Source organism: Musca autumnalis, unplaced genomic scaffold, assembly GCF_047663935.1.
Source record: "Musca autumnalis isolate F117 unplaced genomic scaffold, ASM4766393v1 scaffold_5, whole genome shotgun sequence".
NCBI lineage: Eukaryota > Metazoa > Arthropoda > Insecta > Diptera > Muscidae > Musca > Musca autumnalis.
Genome location: NW_027412088.1, coordinates 13,995,926 through 14,020,097, shown reverse-complemented (window position 1 = coordinate 14,020,097; position 24,172 = coordinate 13,995,926). Strand labels below are relative to the sequence as shown.

The 24,172-nt window shown below is 35.6% G+C and overlaps 1 protein-coding gene across 5 annotated transcripts in view; it reads right to left on the bottom strand.

The window, feature by feature from the left end:
• Window positions 1-24,172, bottom strand: part of HisT (Histamine transporter) — a 223,202-nt gene that overhangs the window by 83,024 nt on the left and 116,006 nt on the right. For all 5 annotated transcript variants that reach the window (XM_073991479.1, XM_073991478.1, XM_073991481.1 and 2 more), the window contains 4 exons: window positions 20,964-21,075; window positions 6,292-6,394; window positions 6,049-6,177; window positions 5,632-5,727 (listed from right to left, as the gene is read on the bottom strand). In XM_073991479.1, the coding sequence (XP_073847580.1) occupies window positions 5,632-5,727; window positions 6,049-6,177; window positions 6,292-6,394; window positions 20,964-21,075 (440 nt within the window). The remainder of the gene's footprint in view (window positions 1-5,631; window positions 5,728-6,048; window positions 6,178-6,291; window positions 6,395-20,963; window positions 21,076-24,172) is intronic.

The following is a 24,172-nucleotide window of genomic DNA, read 5'->3' as shown; positions in this document are numbered from 1 at the left end:
CCCGCTACTTTCAAAGGTATTCCAAGCAATGTCTGAAATTGGTATCCCCGCAAAGCTCATTGGGCTTTGTAAAATTACTCTAACTGACACAAGATCTTCAGTTAAAATAGGAAAGAACCTCTCCGAAGAGTTTTGTACCAAAAGAGGTTTCAGGCAAGGAGACAGCCTTTCGTGTGATCATTCCAACATCCTGCTAGAAAAGGTTATACGAGAGGCAAACGTCAAAAGAAGTGGCACAATCTACACCAATAGCCACATGTTACTTGCTTATGCTGATGATATAGACATCATGGGACGATCAGTAAAAGAAGTAACCGATACCTTTATGAAGGTCGAATGAGAATCTGCTAAAGTGGGTCTGGCGGTAAACGGCGAGAAGACCAAGCTGATTGTGTCGACGCGCAATGCGTCCATTGAGATCGGACCAACTGTTGAAGTTGGTTCCTATAATTTTGAGGTATTAAAAGACTTCGTATACCTCGGCACAGCACAGTGCGAAATATGAGCACTTTAGCGGAACTTTGCTAATAACTTTTAAAGGAAAGGGCGTAGATTCCTAAAATTTTGCAAAAATGTATCTTATATTAGTGAATAGTGTTTGGCTCAAATTGGGCCACATAGGCCCGCGGTTTCCCGTAGCGTTCATGTAACTCCTGCTGCCGTTTTTACGTTTTACATTCATTTTTCAATCGATTTTGCTGCAAATTGGTATATTCAGTTTTCAGCGGATAGAAAGCTTATGTACAAAATGTTATCAATATAGGTTCGCGTTTAGGTATAGCCCCCATTGAACGGTACCGGTAGATGGGACCTATTTTAAATGTTACAGACACATTTTCCAATGTATTTGGTTGTATTTTAGCATTTTATGTTCTTCCACTGTGTGAAATATTAGCATCGTAGATACGCGTTTTTGGTATAGCCCCCATATGACGGGTTCCTTCATGTTAGGTATTTTAAATGTTGAAGACAAAAATTGCTACCGATTTTGATGCAAATGTGCATTTTAAGATATTAGCGAATAAACATCCTCCTCACATAAAATCTGTCAACATTGGTCCACTTCTGGGTGAAGCCCCACAACCCTACACATCTATTAAGGAGTAAAATGTCAATTTTTTGGTTTTCATTTGTATCTATAATGTTTATTGGTCCATTCAGCAGGTCTGTACCATTAATTTTGTTAATAATGTCTTTCAGATCAAGTTCAGGTCTGCACTGCATTACAATTTTTAACGTATTTTGATATTTGTACCGCAGCATCTAAAAATGTTGCACTATATGTAAATCACCAACATTTAGAGGTCAAAACTATCAAAAATTGCGAGAGGTTTCTTAATTTTACAGAAATTATCACTGTTAGAATTAGTGAGTACATTTCTTCAAAACACAGTCAACAATGGCGTTCATTGTCGCGTTTACCTTCCACTTTTGGAAAATTCAACAGAATAAAATTCCCGAAGCCTTTTTAGAAAATCTTGAATATCTCCAAAGACCGCGCGATACCGCACCAGTTTTATAGCTTTGCGAACAGAGGAGAATCCAATCTTTCAGATTATATATATCTTAACACGTGAATGTACGTAATTCACTTTTGAAATGACTACGGAAAACAAAAAAATTACAATTTTGAAAACTTCAAAAAATCACTTCTTTCCGACTAAAATTGCACGAAAACAATAAGGGTTTTTTGCATTTTTTTAAAGTGTAAAATATCATAATGGGTTTGTAAAATATTAAGAAAAATTAATCATGGCATACTGAGTTACCATATGTCCGCGCCACGCTATTTTTTTAATGAATCCAAATTACATATATTTCTTAGAAAAACAATTATGAAACAAAAGTGCAACTTTAAGTGCATTTTTAAGTCGTTTCGCGGAGTAAATTGCAAAACTGAGTATGGATCATTTGCAGTGGAGTACTTAGCTAACGAATTCAATTAAAATTTAATTAATTTTATGTACTTCAAAATTCCTTAAAGTTCCACTAAACTTTCCATATTTCGCACTGTGCACAGCCGTAAACATAACAAACGACATCAGTTGTGAAATAAAAAGAAGAATTGTATTGGCCAACTGATGCTACTTTGGCTTAAGTAAGCATTTCAAAAACAAAGCCACAACTCGTCAAACAAAAATAACGCTTTACAAAACACCGATACTACCCGTGCTGATATATGGTTCCGAAGCCTTGGTACTTGCGCAAGCAGATAGGGCAGTGCTTGGCGTGTTTGAGACAAAATTTCTTCGAAAGATCACGGACCGATCTGCGTTGACAGTGAATATCGACGTAGTATGAACCACGAGCTGTACCTGCTATACAACGACATCAATATAGTTAAACGTATCGAGATGCAGCGATTGCGTTGGCTAGGCCATATAATAAGAATGAGCGATGATGAGCCCGCTAAAAAGGCGTATAAATTCGAGCCACATGGCGGTGCACGCAGAATTGGCAGGTCAAAGAATAGATGGCGCAAACAAGTGGATGAAGAGATTACAAGGCGCGGTATTCCAAAAAAATTGTGCTAGTGCTAGAGAGAATTCGAGATCTTTTCTTAGTTCGGTCTATGAAACAAGTGTTCGGTAATGGGCCAGCTAAGTAACTAACTAAGTAAGTCTATACTTCCTGGCCTGAAAACTGTAAAAAACCATGTGTGGTGGATGGAGCGCGCCAAATGTTGACAATCGTAATATTTTGCCCGAAGTTAAATCAAGTTTTAAGATTTAGCTCCCACACCAAATTTCGGAAAAGTGTAGTTTAGGACCTCCTCTCGAATCCTTTTGATTTTTCTTGCAACAGATTTCACTCAAGGCCCCTATTACGGTGGTATAATTTTTTTTTTAGTGGCAGGTCCACACTTCTTGAAAAAAATGACCCGGAAACTGTAAAAAACCTTACGGCTAGAATGTGTAGTGGCTGGTGCTCACGACAACTCCCGAACCGAATACTGCGTTGGTCCAAACTTTGCATATCGTAATATTTCTTCGAATATTAAATGAAATTCGAAGATGGTGCTTATAGGTCCACTCTTTCCGGTACCTCCCTCACAAAAGTTCGAAAATATTCACTAAAATGGTAAGCGCAATATCTCAACAAGTAAAAAAGTATCAGTCGGCTTTGGCGACAGAGATATACCCTCAGCCTGTGTGGATTGAAATAGGTTTTTTGCAAAAAAAACTTATATATTTAGGGTGGTTTTCAAAATTTTTGGTGTATGAACCGACAAAAATATGGATAGGATTAAGCTCAGGGAGGGAGGTACCGGAAGGAGTGGACCTATAAGCACCACCTTCCATCTAATATTCGAAGAAATATTACGATATCCAAAGTGTAGACGAACGAAGTATTCGAACTCTCCAACCACTACCTATTGTGCCATAGAGGTTTTTTGGGGCAGTGAATGCAAGTTGTTTCAACAAAAAAATTTTGTGTGAGAGGTACCCGAAGGAGTGGACAAATATAGTCCATATTCGAACCTGATCTATATCTGGACATTTTTGAACTTTTGTGGGAAGTACCTGAAGGAGTGGACCGATATGGCTTATCTTCAAATTTAAACTAAGTTTGCACAAAATATTACGAAGGCCACATTTTGGACCGAATCGTCAGATCCGTTCGAGGGTTATCTTGCGCTCCAACCACACGGTGTCATAGGGTTTTTTTGCACCTTTCAGGCTATTTTCTCAGGAAGTATGGACTTGCCCTTGATGAAACTTGTACCGTCGTATGGGGGGCAGTGAATTCAACTTGCTACAAAAAAAAAAAAAAAAAAAAAAAATCAAAGCGATCGGAAAGTAGGTCCTAAACTGAAGTTTTCCGAAATTTTGTGTGGGAGGTACCCGAAGGAGTGGACCGATTGAGTCCATATTGGATCCTTATCTAAGTCTGGTAGAAATTTCACGATGTGCAAAGTATTGACTAAATCGAATACTCCTAAGATATCGTACTCTCAAATTTTCCGAACATTTTTGAACTTTTGTGGGGGAGGTACCGGAAGGAGTGGACCGATATAACCCATCTTCGAACTTAAACTAAGTTTGGACAAAATATTACGAACGCCAGATTAGGGATGGAATCGGTTGATCCGTTCGAGAGTTATTGTGCGCTCCAGCCAGATATACAGATGGACGGACATGACTAAATTAACTCCAAATTGTCTGAAACACATTTCGTCCAAACATACTTGGGGTCTAAAACCATTATTTCGATGAGGCACATTTTGCCCGTATGAAAGTGTATATACCCTCGTTAGCATAAATGCTCAGGGTATAAAAACGGAGCAACCGATTTGGTGTAAACTTTCGATCTCTAAATATTTTGTCCAAACTTAGTTTATGTTCAGAAATGGGCCCTATCGGTCCATTACTTAGGGTAACACCCACACAAATCATCAACAGTTATGTTCAGGTTCGGTTAAGGGTCTATGCGAGAATCCTTTGGAAAGGTACTCTTAGTAGCCCTTTTTACAACAATATGAAGATATAATGGTCCTATCGAGAGGAATGACTCCCAAAATAAGACGCACTTTCAAAATGCACTATGTCGGTCCATTCTTTTAGTTGCCTCCCCAGAAAATTTTTTGAGATTTTATCCTTATCCGTATCTCTGTCGGCAAGTTCATACGCCCAAAATTCTGAAGACCCCCTAAATACATACGTTTTTTGGGAAAAAGGTGTTTTAATTCAGACAGGCTGAGGGTATACCTCTGTCGGCAAAGCGGACTGATAATTTTTTCTTGTTTTATAGTGTTTCTGCACCCATCATTGCAAGTTATATATTTATTCCTTCAATAATATTACCTATCCATCAACCCTAATATATTTTCATACATCCATCTAAATTCTCCCCCGCTAAGTAAACATAATGTCAAAACAACAGCATGACATCTAAGTTAAACTGTCAAAATCAATTTCCACATATCAAACACAAGGCAAACAATTGCTGTGCAGATGAAGAGCGTGTTGTGATATGAGTATGGACAAGTTAAACAATATTTAGGAAAACGTTTATTGAGGTCAAACATTCCCACAGAGCTTTTGAAAAAAAAAAAACAACCCAAATGTCAACATTTGTGCGGTTTTATCCGCTTACAGCATTAGCATCATGCTCAAAAATAACTGTTGATACAACAAAATTAATAAATTGTTATGGATGCCTCGCAATGAGATTGTCGAAGAGCAAATGTTTGTCATTTGCCACCTGTTTGGAATAAAGTTGCGGTGGGTTAGGAAAGTACATACATATGTTCCTATGTTCGGTTAGATGAAAGTACTACATATGTACATATGTTCCTACAAACATCCCAATGACTGCATCCCGATCGATATTAGCTCAATGATATGGGACCTTCTTTTTATAGACGAGTCCGAACACCGTATCTTAAGACAATACTTATATAAAAGTTGTACATAACTGAAACTTCTGAATGTTATGTTTGCCAAAGTTGTAAATGTTATGTAATATACATTATTTGTTTTTATATAATTACATATGTATTTACCTTTCAAGTCATTAATTATTCAACCACACTCACACAAGCAAAACTGGAGAAGCGTAGCCATCTACCATTGTGTGTGTTATTTGATGCAATTGCAGAATAAAACTTTAGTTTTCCAAGAAACTCACCTGATTGCCGAATACACCAACACTGCAGGCTGAAGATACTTGATCAGGACCAAACCAAACGGCAGCTAAACGTGCAGGCAGCGATAAAATACACACCTATTTGAAATGAAAGAGGGGGAGGGCGGGGGCGGGATGAAGAGAAAGAATAAAAGGATACCAAATCAAATGTGAGCGAGAACAATGTTGTTGGAATTAAATCACATCGTCACATCATTGTCATCATCAACAAACAACAAATATTGAATGTCAATGGGCAAAGAGTTGACAATTGTTTTAAAATTGTGTGCAGCACTGCTTGAACTAAATGAGGTTTTCATGTTGATGATTTTCAAAATTTCTTTTCGAATGAATGAACGACTGAAGTTGAGGCAGATTCTAAATGATGGAATGTTGAAGTGTTGCGCATATCAAACTCACCTGCGATAATGCCACTATGCTTTGACCAGCAAAGCCAACCATAAATAAATCTGGTTGCACGGAAAACACTTTTACCCAGGCACCTATGCAAGTGCCAAATGCCCCCACCAAAGCTGTGATACGTAATCCCTGAAAAGACAAAAATACAAACAGTTTTAAATCACTCGTATTGTTGCCTGAACAAACGAAAAGTGTTATAATATTTATTTGGTAGATTATGTTGACGTTAATGAAATTCCTTACCATTTTATCTAGAAACCAACTGCCGGGAAATATCAGTGGTATATATAATATCATGTATATCATTGATGTCCAGTCGATCCATTTGTCACTGACACCATAGTATCTGCAAAATTAATAAAATAAACAAATATTGATGTTTAATATAATGTTAATTGTAGTTAAGTTATCTTTATATACAAAATAGCTTAATTTTAAATATGAAATGTGAATTTTAAAATACAAGATATAGAAATTAATATTATACTATTTTTTAACATATATGTATAAAAAATTAAAAACATGTTTAAAATATTAGAGTGCAAAATAAAAAAAAAAAATCAAAATTGAAATAAAAATTAATATTAAATATAAAAATTAAATGCAAAATATTAAAACACAAAATACGAAATATAAAATGTTAATATATAAAAAATTGAAATATTAAATGTAAGAAATAACCAGACAAAATATAAAACATAAAATAAGAAATATAAAAACTTAAAATAGAAGTTATAAAAAATTAGAAAACAATACGTACATAAAAAAATCTAATTATAAACAATTAAATATAAACATTACAAATTCAAATTATAAAAAATATGAAGTATAGAAAATAAAATATAATACATGAAAATGAAATTATAAAAATAAAAAAAAAAAAAAATACAAAAAATGTTGGAAAATACCACAAAAAAAAAAATTAAAATTACAATATGAAATATAAAGAAGTTATATAAAATATTAGACATTAAAAGATAAAAAAATTATGTAAAATAAAAAATATATATTACAATATAAAAAAATCAAATACAAGATATAAGGAAATGAAATACAACATACAGAAAAGTATAAAAAAATAAAATAGAAGTTAAAAAAATTTGAATACTATATATTATATATCTGAAAAAGAAACGCCAACAAATTGCTTTCGCAACCCCAAAAGAACAAACAGGGAGAAATTTAATAGGGTTTTAAAAGATAAACTTCCCAGCTCTCCTCAAAAAGGCGACACTACAACATGTATTGACAAAGCTGTATCTATTCTGGAGAAATCACTAGACACAGCCTTTAAAGTATCCTGTCCAATGACACGATCGAAAAAACACTATCCACCATGGTGGACATCCGAACTCTCTAAACTGCGTAAAGAGTCACGGAAAGCTTTCAACGCCAGCTACCAAATCCTGGCAGTCATACAAGGATAAGCTAAAGGAGTACAAAAAAGCCATAGCCATGGGTTGATTTTTGCGGATCGCTAGAAAATACCAAAGATACAGCCAGACTAAGTAAAGTTATGGCAAAAGGTCATTCGAATCCTACCTATATAAAGAGAAACAACGGCACCTGGTCCGAAAACTCAGCCGAATCTCTTGAAATCCTTCTTACCACGCACTTCCCCGGCTGCTCGGACAGTACCGAAGAAATGCGACCCACTACAGCTGTAGATAATAACAACAGTGAAGTTGATAAGATAAAAAGTCCGAATAAAGTCACGTGGGCTATAAACAGCTTCTCTCCCTACAAATCTCCAGGACCAGATGGAATCATACCAAAAATGCTACAATGTGCAGAGGAAATAATAAATCCCTGGCTAGTATACATCTATAGTAGATGTATATCCCTTAACTACGTTGCAACGAGTTGGAGACAGGTAAAGGTTGTCTTCATACCCAAAGCAGGAAAACGTAGTCACGAAAATGGTAAAGACTTCAGACCAATAAGCCTTTCGTCATTTCTACTTAAGACGCTCGAAAGACTCATCGACGTGCATATTCGAGAAAAGATGGACAACTCTAACATCATATCTCCCAGCAAACACGCTTAAATAAAAGGGCGCTTGACAGATACATCCCTACACGAAGTCGTTAGGACTATAGAGAGGTCCTTAGAGCACAAACAATTTACCTTAGCTGCTTTCATAGACATAGAAGGTGCCTTTAACAACGTCAGTACATCAGCTATAAAACAAGCACTAGATAACTTCGGCGTGGAACCACTCATCAGTAGTTGGATTACCACCATGCTGCAAAGCAGAGTTATTAATGCCACACTGGGAAACAGTACACTGTCAAAGCACGTGAACAGAGGAACTCCACAGGGAGGAGTTATCTCGCCATTACTTTGGCTCCTTGTCATCAATGAAATTCTCAATAAACTTGACCACATGGGGATTAAGGTGGTTGCCTATGCGGACGATGTGGTAATACTCGTCTCTGGTTTGTTTCCGACCGTAATAAGTGACATTATGAGCGGAGCCCTGAGATCGCTAGACACGTGGGCCACAAGATGTGGTCTGGGAGTGAATCAAGGGAAAACTGAGATGGTGCTATTCACCACAAAGACCAAATATGCAATACCTAATCTACCAAGACTGCGAGGTCAGGAAATACCCCTATCAGATCATGCCAAGTACCTAGGAATCATCCTAGATTCAAAGCTGTCATGGAAACGTAACATGGAACACCGTGCTCACAAAGCAACTGTTGCATATTACGCATGTCGCAAATTGTTTGGAAGCCGATGGGGCCTCAAACCTAAAATGGTGTCATGGATGTACACCAGCATAATCAGACCAATTTTCACATATGGAGCACTAGTGTGGTGGCCAGCAGTTGACAAGAAAACAACACAGAAAAAAGAAAAAAGTATACAGCATACAAAGATCTGCATGCATCGGGGCAACAGGGGCGATGCGAACGTGTCCAGCCGAAGCCCTCAATATAATGATGCACATTTTGCCAATTGATTTACACATCAAAGCAACAGCAACATGTAATGCGGTAAGACTCCGAGCTCTAGGAATGTGGAGAGACAGAGCTTACGGACATTCGTGCATGCTTCAAAAACTTCCGAAAGAAATAACAACCACTGCTGATTACTGCGTACCTACATTGGATTTTGATCAGCCTTTTGTAATCAAATTTCCAAGCAATCACGGACGGCTCCAAGATGAAATGTGGAGTCGGATCCGGTGTGTTTTCGGAAGACGCAAACATATACACATCTACAAAGCTACCTGAGTACTGTAGTGTCTTTCAAGCGGAGATACTGGCAATAAAGGAGGCCTGTACTGAACTTTTACAGCATCACACAGCAAACTGAATAGGAATCTTCGTCGACAGTCAAGCGGCGCTCCTAGCACTAAAATCCAACGCTGTCACATCAAAGCTAGTGAAAGATTGTAAAGAAGAACTTGCCAAACTAGGGCGTCTGTCAAGAGTAGTTCTCACTTGGATCCGGGGCCACAAGGGACTTGCTGGGAACGAAAAAGCAGACGAGTTAGCTAGAGCAGGATCCGCCTCTAACGAACTCCCAAAGGCGTCAGTCGCAATTCCAATGGGAGTAGTTAAAGGGGATATCTTCAAACACTATCTATCACTGGCTGAAAGTAGATGGGACAAAACGGCAACATGCAAGATATCAAAATTAACGTGGCCTCAATACAACGCCAAACGAACTAAGTTCCTAATAAATCAAACGCGACGGAACCTTGCAAGACTTATTGCAGTGTTAACCGGTCACTGGGCAATTGGTAACCATGCAAAACGTTTAAATCTACCGCACAATGACCACTGCCGTAGCTGCGGGAATGAAGAAGAGGAGGAAACTGTTGAGCACCTCCTCTGTTCCTGCCCTGCACAAATGCAACGACGATTCAAAGCTCTAAGACAACCGTTCCTTCGTGATATCACAGAGATAACAGAAGTAGGTCTGGGAGACCTTCTGCGATTCCTTAACTCATCAGGCTGGATTTAACTGCCAACATGCAACAACGAAATAGCAATCTCTGAACGAGTGGTGTGGTTTTTCAAAACGGTACCTCTTACATACTAATTGAGGCTATAAAGTATAGCCACCACGTAAACCAACCAACCATATATTAAAAAATTAAATGATAAGAAATAAATATAAACATATAAAATTCAAATTATAAAAAAATAAATTATGAAATATAAAAAATAAAATATAATACATAAAAATTAAATATTAAAAATAAAAACATAAACAATAAATAAAATACAAATAAATAACACAAAAAATTAAAATTAAAAAAAAATTATATAAAATGTACATTAAAATATAAAAAATGTGTAAAATATAAAAATTGAAATAAAAAATATAATGTAAAATTATAAAAAATAAATATAAAATTATAATTAATATAAGATATAAAGAATTTAAATAAAATATATAAAAATTTAAATATAAATTATAAAAAAGCAAAACTCAAATTATAAAAAATTAAAATGTGATTCATAAAGAATTAAAATGTAAAAAATAAGACATATAAATAAAAAAATAAATTAATATATAAAATAAAACTTAAAATATTAATCATTAAAATATAAAATTATAATGTAAAATATAAGAAAATAAACTATAAAATAAATAAAAAAAATAAATTAGAAAAAAATTAAAATGAATATAAAAATATAAAAGAATTAAATAAAAAAATTAAAAATTGAAAATGCGAAAGATAAAATAAAAAATAATATAAACAAGTAAAAACGTATCAGTCGGCTTGGCCGGCATAGATATACCCTCAGCATGTGTATATTCAAACAATTTTTTTTCCAAAAAACGTATGTATTTAGGGGGTTTTAAAAATTTTGGATGTATGAACCGACAAAAATGTTGATTAGGATTAAAGATCAAAAGTTTTGCGGAGGAGATACATAAAGGAATGGATCGACATTGACCATTATGGAAGTGGATCTCCAGCCATTACGGTGCCATGGGGGGTTTTTACACCCTTCGGGCTGTGTGCTCAAGAAGTATGGACTTGCTCCTGAAAAAGATGTTACCATCGTAATTGAGGCAGCGAATGCAAGTTGCATCAACAAAAATCAAAGTGATTCGATATCAGGTCTTAAAGTGAACTTATCCGAAATTTTGTGTGGTTTATTTATTTATTTATTTATTTATTTATTTATTTATTTATTTATTTATTTATTTATTTATTTATTTATTTATTTATTTATTTATTTATTTATTTATTTATTTATTTATTTATTTATTTATTTATTTATTTATTTATTTATTTATTTATTTATTTATTTATTTATTTATTTATTTATTTATTTATTTATTTATTTATTTATTTATTTATTTATTTATTTATTTATTTATTTATTTATTTATTTATTTATTTATTTATTTATTTATTTATTTATTTATTTATTTATTTATTTATTTATTTATTTATTTATTTATTTATTTATTTATTTATTTATTTATTTATTTATTTATTTATTTATTTATTTATTTATTTATTTATTTATTTATTTATTTATTTATTTATTTATTTATTTATTTATTTATTTATTTATTTATTTATTTATTTATTTATTTATTTATTTATTTATTTATTATTTATATATATTTATTTATTATTTAATTTTTTTATAAAAATTAATACATGCAATTTAAAAAATTAAAATAAAATATAAAAATTAAAGTAAAAAATTAAATATTCAGAAACAGTAAAATTTAAAATAATTTAATATTAAATTTAAAGAATTTATTGTTATACATTCTTAAATTTTACCATTTATTATAGAACTTCATTTTCTCTACTACGGCAAAACAAATATGGAACTTATCACGAGAATGTAAAACATTTCATCTTCTCTCCCATTGATAAGTATCATCACATTTCAATTCCTAATACTTTAAGACATCATTATCCTTAACATCAGCATTTCCATCAACACAACTTTGCCATCGTCCTCATCATCATCAGGTGCTTTTGCTACATATTTATTTTTCATTATCGTAATGACGGTGTTATTGAAAAAGTGGCACAAATGAGACAAACATACAGACGAAGTATAAAATATTCACTTGAATCCAACGACCGAAAAATAATATCACCAACAACACCACCACCGCCACAAAATACAATAGAGGACTGATTTCATCAGAATCCACGCAAATACGCAATTCTTCAACAAAAATGTAGCTTCTCGCCCACCTTCGAATTCACAACACAAATAATTGTTAATTATTTTAATAACATCCTTGATGGGAAAGGAAAATGCTGAGCACAAATATTTATCAACAACATTGGCGGCAGGCACTCCGCCCTCCGGCAATAAGAGAAAGTCAAATACGACGAAATGACTATCGGATGACGGTTGAGGAAATAATTAATGCTTTTCAATTCCAATTGTCAATGAAATGTTGGATGAAGGGAGGAGGAGGAGGTTGGTGCCGAAAGATACTCAAATTGAGGATGTTGTTTCAAAATAAATAAACTTCTATCAAATATCATCATCAGTGGAAGTATTTAAATACAAATTATGTCATTTTAAGAGAATCAATGAATGAATGTGGCGCATTGGTGTGAAAATCAATTTGGAAAAGTAACACCTCGATTTTAAAAGGTCCCTTAAATGTGGGTAGTGGAAGACTGTATAAGGGCTAAGCACAGTGATTCGGAATTTGATTTTAGTGGCCAAACTACTGAAACAAGAAGAGGGGAAGAGTTTAAAAAAGCTAAGAGTTTAAAAGCTAGGAAAATGATGAGTATTGGTGGCAAAATTCGAGACTACATACCTTTCTTTCCCTGTTTATATCGAGAGAAAAGTCACTTCAAAAACATTTTTGTTTAAAAATTTAAAACAACAAAACTAAAACTGGTATATATGTCGGATCCAAACACATTTTAGTATAGTCCCTATATAACGCTTTATTTTTATGAAGGCACCTATCAAATATAGTCCTATGCCGAAAAATCTTCGAGGGTGTATTGTTTTGCCTACCAAGAACCCTTAATGCGACTCTATGGGTAGAGATTTATGGTAGGTGGTAAACAATCGAAGGAGAAACCTAAATACAAAAATACAGCCAAGTTGATTGGTATATTTAGTTGAAATATTATTTTATTTCGAATAGTTTGATTTAAATTAAAAACCGTAAATAAATTGTAAAACAAGTAAAAAAGTACCAGTCGACTTTGCAGATAGAGATATACCCTCAGCCTATGTGAATTAAAACTTTCATCTACGGTCAGATCGAATGTATTTATGATCTTTTCATTATTTTGTGTTTTTTTTTTGGATATTTGAACTTGCCGATGAAAATATGGATTAAGATTAAAGTTCAAAAGTGTTGCAGAAGAGGTACTTAAAGGAATGGACCGACATAGTCCATTATGGAAATGGATCTTATTTTGGGAGTCATATCTTTTCGATAGATATCGCGCCCACAGGTCATCGTATAACTTACGCCCGGAAGCATGGAATTGTCCACGGAAAACATAATACCGTTGTAAGCAGGATAACAAAGGATTTTCAAACAGACCTTAAACTGCACTTAAACACAAATGTTGAACTTTTGTGGAGGAGGTACCCTAAGGTAACTCCATTTTAGAAGTTAAACTAAATTTGGACAAAATATTAGGAGATCCCAATTTTGGACCAAATTTGTTCAAGAGATATCGTGCATACCATTTAAATATTTGGGGGAACTACCGGAAGTTGTGGACCGGTATTGCCTATCTTCGAAGTGAAAGTATGACAAAATATCAGAAGGCCAAATTTTGGATCAAATCGGTTAGTTCGAGAGTTAGAGAGAGTTTTTTTTACAACTTTCGGGCTGTTTTCTTAAGAAGTATGGAAATGCCCCTAAAAAACTTTAGCCGTGGTAATTGAGGCAGCGAATGCAAGTTTCTTCAACAAAAATCAAAGTGATTCGAGAGCAGGTCTTAAAGTGAACTTATCCGTAATTATGTGTAATAGGTATCCAAAGGAGTGGACAAACATAGTCCATATTCCTACCTAATCTCTATCTGGTAGATATATAAGGATGTGTAAAGTATGGACCAAATCGGTTACTCCCATCAAGAGTTATCGTGCTAACGATTTTTTCGAACATTTTTAAACTTTTGTGGGGAAGGTACCTCAAGTAGTGGACCGATATGGCTTATGTTCGAACTTAAACTATGTGTGCACAAAATATTACGAAGGCTACAATTTGAACCGAATCGGCAGATTCGTTCGAGAGTTATCTTGCGCTCCAACCACAACACACGGTGTCATTGCACCCATCTTTCAGGCTAATTTCTCAGGAAGTATGGACTTGCCCCTGGTGAAACTTGTACCGTCGTATAGGGGACAGTGAATACAAGTTGTTACAAGAAAAATCAAAGCGATTTGAGAGGAGCTCCTAAACTGAACTTTTCCGAAATTTGGTGAAATATTGTCCATATTCTAACCTGATCTATGTCTCGTAGAAATATTACAATGTCCAAAGTATGGACCAAATCGGTTATGGCCTTCGAGAGTTATCGTGAGCACCATTTTAGCGAAATTTTTGAACTTTTGTGGGGGAGGTATCAAAGGAGTGGACCAATATCAGAACTTTATTTAGCTTTGGGCAAAGTATTACCATTGCCAAATCTTGGTTCGAATCAGTAGCTCCATCCACAACACATGGTGCCATAGCGGTTTTTACAGATTTTAGGTCATTACCTCAGGTAGTATGGACTTGTGCGAGAAAAAAACTTGTACCTTCGAACTGGGGGCAGTGAATACATGTTGTTACAACAAACATCAAAGCGATTCGAGAGCAAGTCCTAAACTGAACTCTTCCGAAATTTTGTGTGGGTGGAACCTGAAGGAGTTTACCGATTGAGTCCATATTGGCACCAAGTCGGTAATTCCCTTCAAGTGTTATCGTGCGCACAAACTTTCCGAACATTTTCGAACTTTTGTGGGAGATGTACCGGAAGGAGTGGACCGATATAACCCAACTTAAAACTTAAACTAGGTTTGGACAAAATATTATGAAAGCCACATTTTGGATCAAATCGTTTAATCAGTTCGATAGTCATCGTGCGCTCCAGCCAGCCAGACAGACACACAGATGGACGGACATGGCTAAATAAACTCCAAATTATCTGAAACGGATTTCACATATGTCGTATGTAGGGTGTGGAATTTCAGAATGGTAGAAGTTAAACATTTGCGGGAATTCCCTGTGTCACTCTACGGATCTTCCACTTCCTTTTTTCCCACCCACCACGAAGGACTGGCGTGCACACTTACAGTTGGTTATTCAACGATTTAAACATGGCTGGCGGAAATTCTTCATTGGTCCTCAACTGAGATCTGTGGATATAATATTCTAGGGCTTAAATCTAGTTTAGTAAAAACTCTCCGATTTTTTCGAAATTTTTTCCATAGGTAGATCTTTTTACGCTGATTACGGGAATGTAAAATTTTCTTGGGGGACGGACCCGGTTACCCGGTTATTCGACCCGAAAGTCCGGGTACACGGTACCCGATAGACCCGGTTCTACTGAACCGATTCTTACAAAATGGGTATCGTTGGAAAGCTTATGAAACTACCTATCCAACAAATGGTCATATGATGGGGTTTTCTCCAGGGGTTCAGAAGTTATAACCAAAATACCTCTTTTTGGACCCAGGTTTTTCCATAAAACCCTCAAAAAGTCGAAAAAGGGCCAATTATGGGTGCTCAATTAATTCACGTAATTTTATAGCTCATACTTCAACCTTTCCAAAATGGTGCCATTTGTTATAATACCTTCACTGGGTCCAGAGATATTGACCTTAGAATGAGAGAAAAATTTAAAATTTAGAAGAAAATGTTGTTCCCATTCCCTAGATTTGAACCTGTCCATAGGAGAAAGTCTTAAATCCCCGGCCGAAGGCCGGCTACTTAGAGAAAATTTATAATTTAAAAGAAAATGTTGTTCCCATTCCCTAGATTTGAACCTGTCCATAGGAGAAAGTCTTAAATCCCCGGCCGAAGGCCGGCTACTTAGAGAAAATTTATAATTTAAAAGAAAATGTTGTTCCCATTCCCTAGATTTGAACCTGTCCATAGGAGAAAGTCTTAAATCCCCGGCCGAAGGCCGGCTACTTAGAAAAAAATTTACTTAAAAAAAGTGATGAATTTAGAAAAACTCTGGACCCAGTGAAGGTATTATAACAAATGGCACCATTTTGGAAAGGTTGAAGTATGAGCTATAAAATTACGTGAATTAATTGAGCACCCATAATGGGCCCTTTTTCGACTTTTTGAGGGTTTTATGGAAAAACCCGGGTCCAAAAAGAGGTATTTTGGTTATAACTTCTGAACCCCTGGAGAAAACCCCATCATATGACCATTTGTTGGATAGGTAGTTTCATAAGCTTTCCAACGATACCCATTTTGTAAGAATCGGTTCAGTAGAACCGGGTCTATCGGGTACCGGGTACCCGGACTTTCGGGTCGAATAACCGGGTAACCGGGTCCTTCACTGGGTCCAATATCACTGGGTCCAGAGATATTGACCTTAGAATGAGAGAAAAATTTAAAATTTAGAAGAAAATGTTGTTCCCATTCCCTAGATTTGAACCTGTCCATAGGAGAAAGTCTTAAATCCCCGGCCGAAGGCCGGCTACTTAGAGAAAATTTATAATTTAACCCAGATATGCCCATTGCTTGATCGTGATCATTTTAAAAGTATTTTTATATTATTTTAGAAGCAAATGTGAAATAATAACAGTATGTTTATATGTTTTTTAAAAATTTTTTGAAAAAAGTGGGTTTTGAGGCCGCTTTTGGACACATGGTTTTATCTTATAACTGGGAGTTATGGGATACAAAACATTTGACATATAGTCCAAAGACACCTTTTCGGCATCTAGTTAACGTTTTTTCGTAGTAGGCTCCACATCGTGTATGTTTTCGTTATAAAATTACCCAATAATTAATCGGTCATAACGCAAATCATTGTAAAAACTAAGCGATCGGTGGCAACTTCGATGAACTAGACCTCAAAACACAAAAATAGTAGCTCAAAATAATGGAATCACATAATATCCCAAGAGCTACAGATGTGTACTGAGTATATCACAAAAATAAACGGTACTTTGATAAACATAACATATCAAATTAGCAAGAACTTTGTGTGTCCTATATATAGGACGCTGGGCATATCTGGGTTAAAAGAAAATGTTGTTCCCATTCCCTAGATTTGAACCTGTCCATAGGAGAAAGTCTTAAATCCCCGGCCGAAGGCCGGCTACTTAGAGAAAATTTATAATTTAAAAGAAAATGTTGTTCCCATTCCCTAGATTTGAACCTGTCCATAGGAGAAAGTCTTAAATCCCCGGCCGAAGGCCGGCTACTTAGAAAAAAATTTACTTAAAAAAAGTGATGAATTTAGAAAAACTCTGGACCCAGTGAAGGTATTATAACAAATGGCACCATTTTGGAAAGGTTGAAGTATGAGCTATAAAATTACGTGAATTAATTGAGCACCCATAATGGGCCCTTTTTCGACTTTTTGAGGGTTTTATGGAAAAACCCGGGTCCAAAAAGAGGTATTTTGGTTATAACTTCTGAACCCCTGGAGAAAACCCCATCATACCCCCCCCATTTGTTGGATAGGTAGTTTCATAAGCTTTCCAACGATACCCATTTTGTAAGAATCGGTTCAGTAGAACCGGGTCTATCGGGTACCGGGTACCCGGACTTTCGGGTCGAATAACCGGGTAACCGGGTCCGTCCCCCAAGAAAATTTTATATTCCCGTAATCAGCGTAAAAATACCTACCTCTGGAAAAAATTTCAAAAAAATCGGAGAGTTTTTACTAAACTAGATTTGTTCCATATTCTAGTACTGTGTATTTTTCTGCATCCGTGCTTCAGATAGGCAACTGGGAAACTGTTTGTTATCATGGGGTGGAATATAGCCTTCTCCGCGTTCCAAGTAGAGTTGGGCAATCTAGTTCCTGGAGCGGATCGATCTTTCTAATTCCTTTTCCCAAAAGGAACTAGTTCCTTAATATAGTTTCATTGTTCCAAATAGTTGCGAGAGCGACATGGTTCAATGAATATTTCTCTTCCATCGTTCCAAATAGTTCCGAGAGTGAAGTAGTTTAACGAATCTTTCTCTTTCTTTTTGTTTTTCATTTTACAGCGATGTGACGAGGATGTGAATGATGAGCGAATCGAACGTGAAAGATCGAAGTGATTGTGGAATTAAATTAAAAAATGAATTATACAATTGAACTATATGAACTAAAGGAACAATACAATTGCAAGAGCCGGATATAGTTTTAATAGTTCCTTGTCCGGAATAGTTCCTTGGAACTAGTTCGTTCCTGAACTACACAACTCTAGTTCCAAGTGGGCCCAAAGCTTTGGATGATTTCGCGTTTCGGATGACATCTGCAATATCGCTCATCGTCAATTGTAATTTTGACTCTATAAATTGCCGGTTAAAATAACACGCACACGTCTTCGGATTTAACCGTTCCCCACAATATTGCATTTTATTTACTTAATCCTGACCATAAGAATGTCTAGTAACTTTTTCCGTTTGTCTAGTATCTTGTTGATTTCAAGAGTGGGTTCTCTATCTCCTTGGGTCTTCTAGGTTAGTACGACGAAGCTCATCATTCTCATTTGATAGTTTAGTCGCATGGATTTGGATAGTTTACAACATCGTTGACCTGTACCGAAAAATTTCTGGAAGAAAGTATCGTAACTCCAACGAAGACTAAATACCAAATTTCAGTTATTCCCGTTGAATAATGTGGCTAAAACTTTCAAAACACCGAAAATTGGGAGGGACCTTTCTATGCGGGCTGTATAAAAACATGGAACAATACCGGAAAGTTTTATACCACCAACGGCTACTAAATATTAACACAACAACCTTCAAAATGCCAAAAATCGGGAAGTGCGGTTCTATGGGGTTTATTTGAAGAAAATGACTTATACTGATAATTCACTTCTGCAATATTTTATACACCCATGGCAGTTTAAATACTAAATTAAAGTCATATACATATATTGAGACCAAAACTTTCAAAATACCGTAAATCGGGATGTACAGTCCTATGTGCGCTATTTGAGGACGTCGACCTATACCGACATATTTCGGGTGAAATGTTTCATACCTCTATCAAAAACTTAATACCAAACATCAGCTATTTCGGTGGGGAGCGAAGACTAACTACCAATTGTCAGTCAATTCGATGGGATATTGAGCAGCAACCTTCAACATACCGAAAATCCGGAGGTACCGTTCTATGGGGTCTATGTATATGTAGACATAAACCTATACCGACAGTTTCAGGTGGACAATTTTGCACCCCAGCTAACACTGAATACCATATTTCACAAATTTCAGTGGGATATTGAGGACACGACCTTCAAAATACCGAAAATCGGGAGGTACCGTTCTATGGGGACGGACATGGCTATATCGATGTAGAATTGCACGCTGATCAAGAATATATTTAGTTTGTGGGGTCTACAATGATTATTTCGAGTAGTTACAAACAGAATGACAAACTTAATATACCCCCCATCTTATGGTGGCGGATATAAAAAGGGTTGGTCAACGATTTTCGTCGCCAGAAGATGCTGTTGAAGCGCTAAAAACAATGTTTTGGAGCTGTCTCGATCAGAATGCTTTGACAATTGGTTTGAGTACATGTAAAAGTGTATAAATCATGCTGGAGAAGACTTTGCAAAGCAATAAAACCATTTTTGATTATAAATATTAGCGTTGTCATTATTAGGCCAGAAACTTTTCTAGTAGCCTTCGTATGTACATCTGGGGATACATGTGATTGCATTTCGTTTGAACATTGCAGAACATCTTAGATTGGGAATTCTTGAACTATTCTCTTCTATGCTTCAGTGAGTGAGTATAAATACAGAAGAATAGCAGGTGAGTTGTAAATCATATCGCGAACTAAAACCGCCAGTATAGTATAAACTAATTCTTTGCTTAGTTGTGCTCAGTAGAGCAAACTGTGTGCTTAGTAAAGTGAAGTCGTTTACGAATAAGTGTAGTAAAGTCAATGAAGCATTGTAGACTCTTAGCCTACAATTAGGAACCCGCGTTTTATTTGGTACAAATCATATAGGGGAATACATATAATAGGATCTACATGGGGTTATGTTAAATCTAATTCCGTAACAACATGCATGCTAGCTGTCAGATGTTTTCGTCAATTTGCCCTTTTTCAAAGATTTTGTTCAATGAAGAAAAAGATTCGGATTCAGTTGGAAAGGTTGGAATTTAAATTGACCATAAGGGCTGATATTGTTTAAATTTTTCGTGGCTGTTATTCCCTTTATAAAAGTGCCTGGGAATATATATGATTTAATTTTTCCACCCTTAAAAATATGCGGATTCAATAAATATCTACGATTACCTAAATTCTGCATTACCTATCTTAACACTGTGCGGCTCAATATAATAATTAACTTGTTTCGCCTCATTAGCCTTGTTGACATTTATGTGCGAAAGAAGTACATAACCTTAAAAGCGATAACGACGACACCCTCCTTGCGCAACATAAACTCAAACTTTTCTTTTTAAAGTTCATCGAGTGTACCAAGACACGACGGAAAGGACCAAGTCGTTATTATGTCTGGAGTGTTTACCAAAAAATGTAATGGTGTTTATATAATTTATTAGGGTCATGATGTTCTATCATCAATTTTAATTTCATTATAGCTTGGAAACTCTTAAAGCAGCTCATGAATAAACACACACACAACACAAATGCAAAGTTTTAATTCTAACAACATTTAAAGTAAGTTATAAATAAGTTGCGGTTCGTTTTACAAGTTTAGTTTTGTTTTTAAATATGGTTAGGTAACAGCCGCTGTAACACGGAAAAACTCAATGGGGGAAAACTTAGGAAAACTTACCGACTGACAATATTGTTGATAATACTGTATTGGATCCATTGCATGGAATTTGAGGCTGAATAAAATGCAAACAATATTAAAACGGCCCAGCGGCGTTTGTACACTTTAAATTCTGGAAAAAACACAAAGAGATAGAAAGAAAAACAAAAACAATGAAACAAAGAAGGAAAGGAAAAGTTTATTCAGTCATCAACAATGATGGTAATACAAATTAAAAGAACATTTTTTATATATAAATATTTTTTTTCAAAAACAATAAGTGAAAACTTTGTTTTTCCAATACACATGCACCAAGCGAATCGTTTCCCATTTGTCCCCTCCCTCTAGTTTCCTACCCAAGAAACTGAAGAAACTTTTATGTCTGCTGGTGCCAGAGTCTGTCTTCGTAATTTCTGTTCTTGAAACACAAGACTGAGCAGAAAATGTTCAGTGAAGCATTACCAACGGCAGCAGCAGCATCAGATAGTCAAGTAATTGCACTTTTTACCCAAAACTAATGTAAAATAACAAAAGCCAACTAAAAGTTATGGCTAACCAGGCATATTCCCAACTATAAAAGCCGTTCTTTTTATCCTTCATCTCCTCAGCAGCATTAGCGTTTTAATATAAACCACATAGGATGGATGGTTGAATGGATGTATGAAAGAAGAAAATGTTGAAAAGATAAAAATTAATTTTGCCATAGATGCGGATAAATGGTTTCTAATTTGTGGAAATTGATTTAACAAGGATTTTCTAGCAGCTGTTTAACAAAGTGATTAAATTAAGGTTAGGAAATTTGGCATTTAAGAGGAGAGCAAATAAGTTTTGCAAGCTTATCAAGATACTACAGTTTCTCTGTTATGCTAATAGCCTAAAGCTCGAAAGAACTCCGTCTCTTCTAAAAAAAAATTAACGCTTGTTAATTAGTCATAGTTTAATTAAGGAAACTTGTTTGGGAAATTCCTTATCAAGCCATTATACCCCACAGCTGTTTAACTAGTGTTTAATTCAAAATGACATTTAACCAAAAGGCCAATAAATTTTTGTGAAACAATTTCCTCATTCGTTTTCCAATATGTATTTTCAAAATGCCATTCGTTTCGAAATACAGCATAGCTATCTGCTATGTACAATCATCATATGATTCTATTTTTGGCACAATGTTTATTTTATAGCAAGTAGTAGCCTAAAAGTATGCAGCAGTCATAGCAACAACCGCGCCACGCCACCACCTTTGCCCACAATGATGAAGGTGATGTACTCGTACACGGTACATGGTTGTGTTTTCTCTTCTTATTGTTAGCTGTTGGTTGGGCTCACTTGCCAAGCAGGCAGAGGCTGGTGGTATGCAAAAGATTACATCTGAAAAGGTAAGGTCAAGTGCTTTTTGATTTCCTATGAAAACGCCAGAAAGTGAAGAACGAAAAGGCAACAAAAGATGCTACAGAGAGGAGAAGAAGAAACAAAAGCTTCAACGACTGCGACATCGTAATCGTCATGGCCAATAATGACAATTTCGTAGTCTTGTTTTTATTATTTTTTTGTTGGTCTCTGTGCTCAGGTCAAGTTTTGTTCAAACAAAACACTCGGCCCGTTGAATAGGACAAATTGAGCAGAACACCAACGAAAAAGCGTTAAGAAAAATGTTGTAACAAAAAGAAAGACAACACTTACAAGCGAGAGGATATCAACGCTTGGGAGAACAGTGGTTTAACGTTAAAATAATAATGAGACAACGAAATAGAACCAGGAACTTGCCATTGGCATATAACTTATATGGAATAATTAATTTTTATAACCCCAACCTTTACGACCAAAATTGTGCCTCATCGAAGTAATGGCTTTAGACCCCAAGTCTGTTTGGACGAAATACGTTTCAGACAATTTGGAGTTGCTGGTTTTCTTCAAATTTTGGGCGTCGTAATATTTTGTACAAACTTAGTTTAAGTTCGCACGGTGCTCTTGAACAAACTTTAAATGAAAGGAGCTTACACCTGGGAAGTTATTTTGGATTCTAAAACTACAGTGTTCATAGATGAGATTAATCAAAAATAAAAAAACAAGTAAAAAAGTCTCAGTCGGCTTTGCCGACAGATATATGCCCTCAGCCAATATGAAGTGAAACTTTCACCTACGGACAGATCGACTGTATTTAAGGTCTCTTCTGAATTTTGTGGCCCTTTTTGGACATTTGAACTTGCCGACAAAAATATGGATAAGAAATTAACTGCACCAAGACACAAATGTTGAACTTTTGTGGGGGAGGTACCATTAGGGAGGACCGATATGGGCCATTTTAGAAGTTAAACTAAGTTTTGACAAAATATTGAGAGACACAAAGTTTGCACCAAATTGGTTGCCCCATTCAAGTGATATCGTCCTAGCATTTTAGTGAAATTTTTTAAATATTGGGGAGAAGTACCGGAAGTTGTGGACCGGTGTTCCCCATGAAATTAAGTTTGGATATAATATGACGAAGACCAAATGTTGGACCAAATCGGTTGAACAATTCGAGAGTTATTGTGCTCTCCGACCGCCACATATGGTGACATAGGGGTTTTTTACACCTTTCGGGATGTTTTCCCAAGAAATATGGACTTGCCTCTGAAAAAACTTTTACCGTCGTAATGGAGGTACCCAGCAAAAAAGTCCTCCCAAAATTATGGGTTTCGTAAGGGATTTTTGGCAGCCGTAATTACTCTCAAACCCCCTTTCTTCCCCATTATTTTTACAAGGACATGTCGCACATTATACAAGCTATGTATACAAACAATAAACTACATGTGCGTCACAACGGAACCACAAGTGATATATTTGAAACAAATACAGGTGTTAAACAAGGTTGTTCGTTATCCCCACTCCTATTCGCCGTAACATTGGATCAAATCATGCTACAACTTGAAACGAAGAAAAGGGGAATCGTCTTTAATTTGCATCTGCTTATTATCGCACAAATTCACCGATATGCAAGAAAAACTCAATGAGCTCGTCGAACTGGCCAAAAATGTGGGTCTAGAAATCAACATAGACAAGACAAAAGCAATGCGAGTAAATAACACCACAAATATGCATATTCACATTGAAAACCAACAAATTGAATACGTATCGGTTTTTTGTTACCTTGGTAGCGAAACATGGAAGACTACGTCACATATAATCCAAAGACTTCAGACATTCGTGAACAGATGCCTTCGTATAATTTGTCGCATATTCTGGCCAAACCGAAT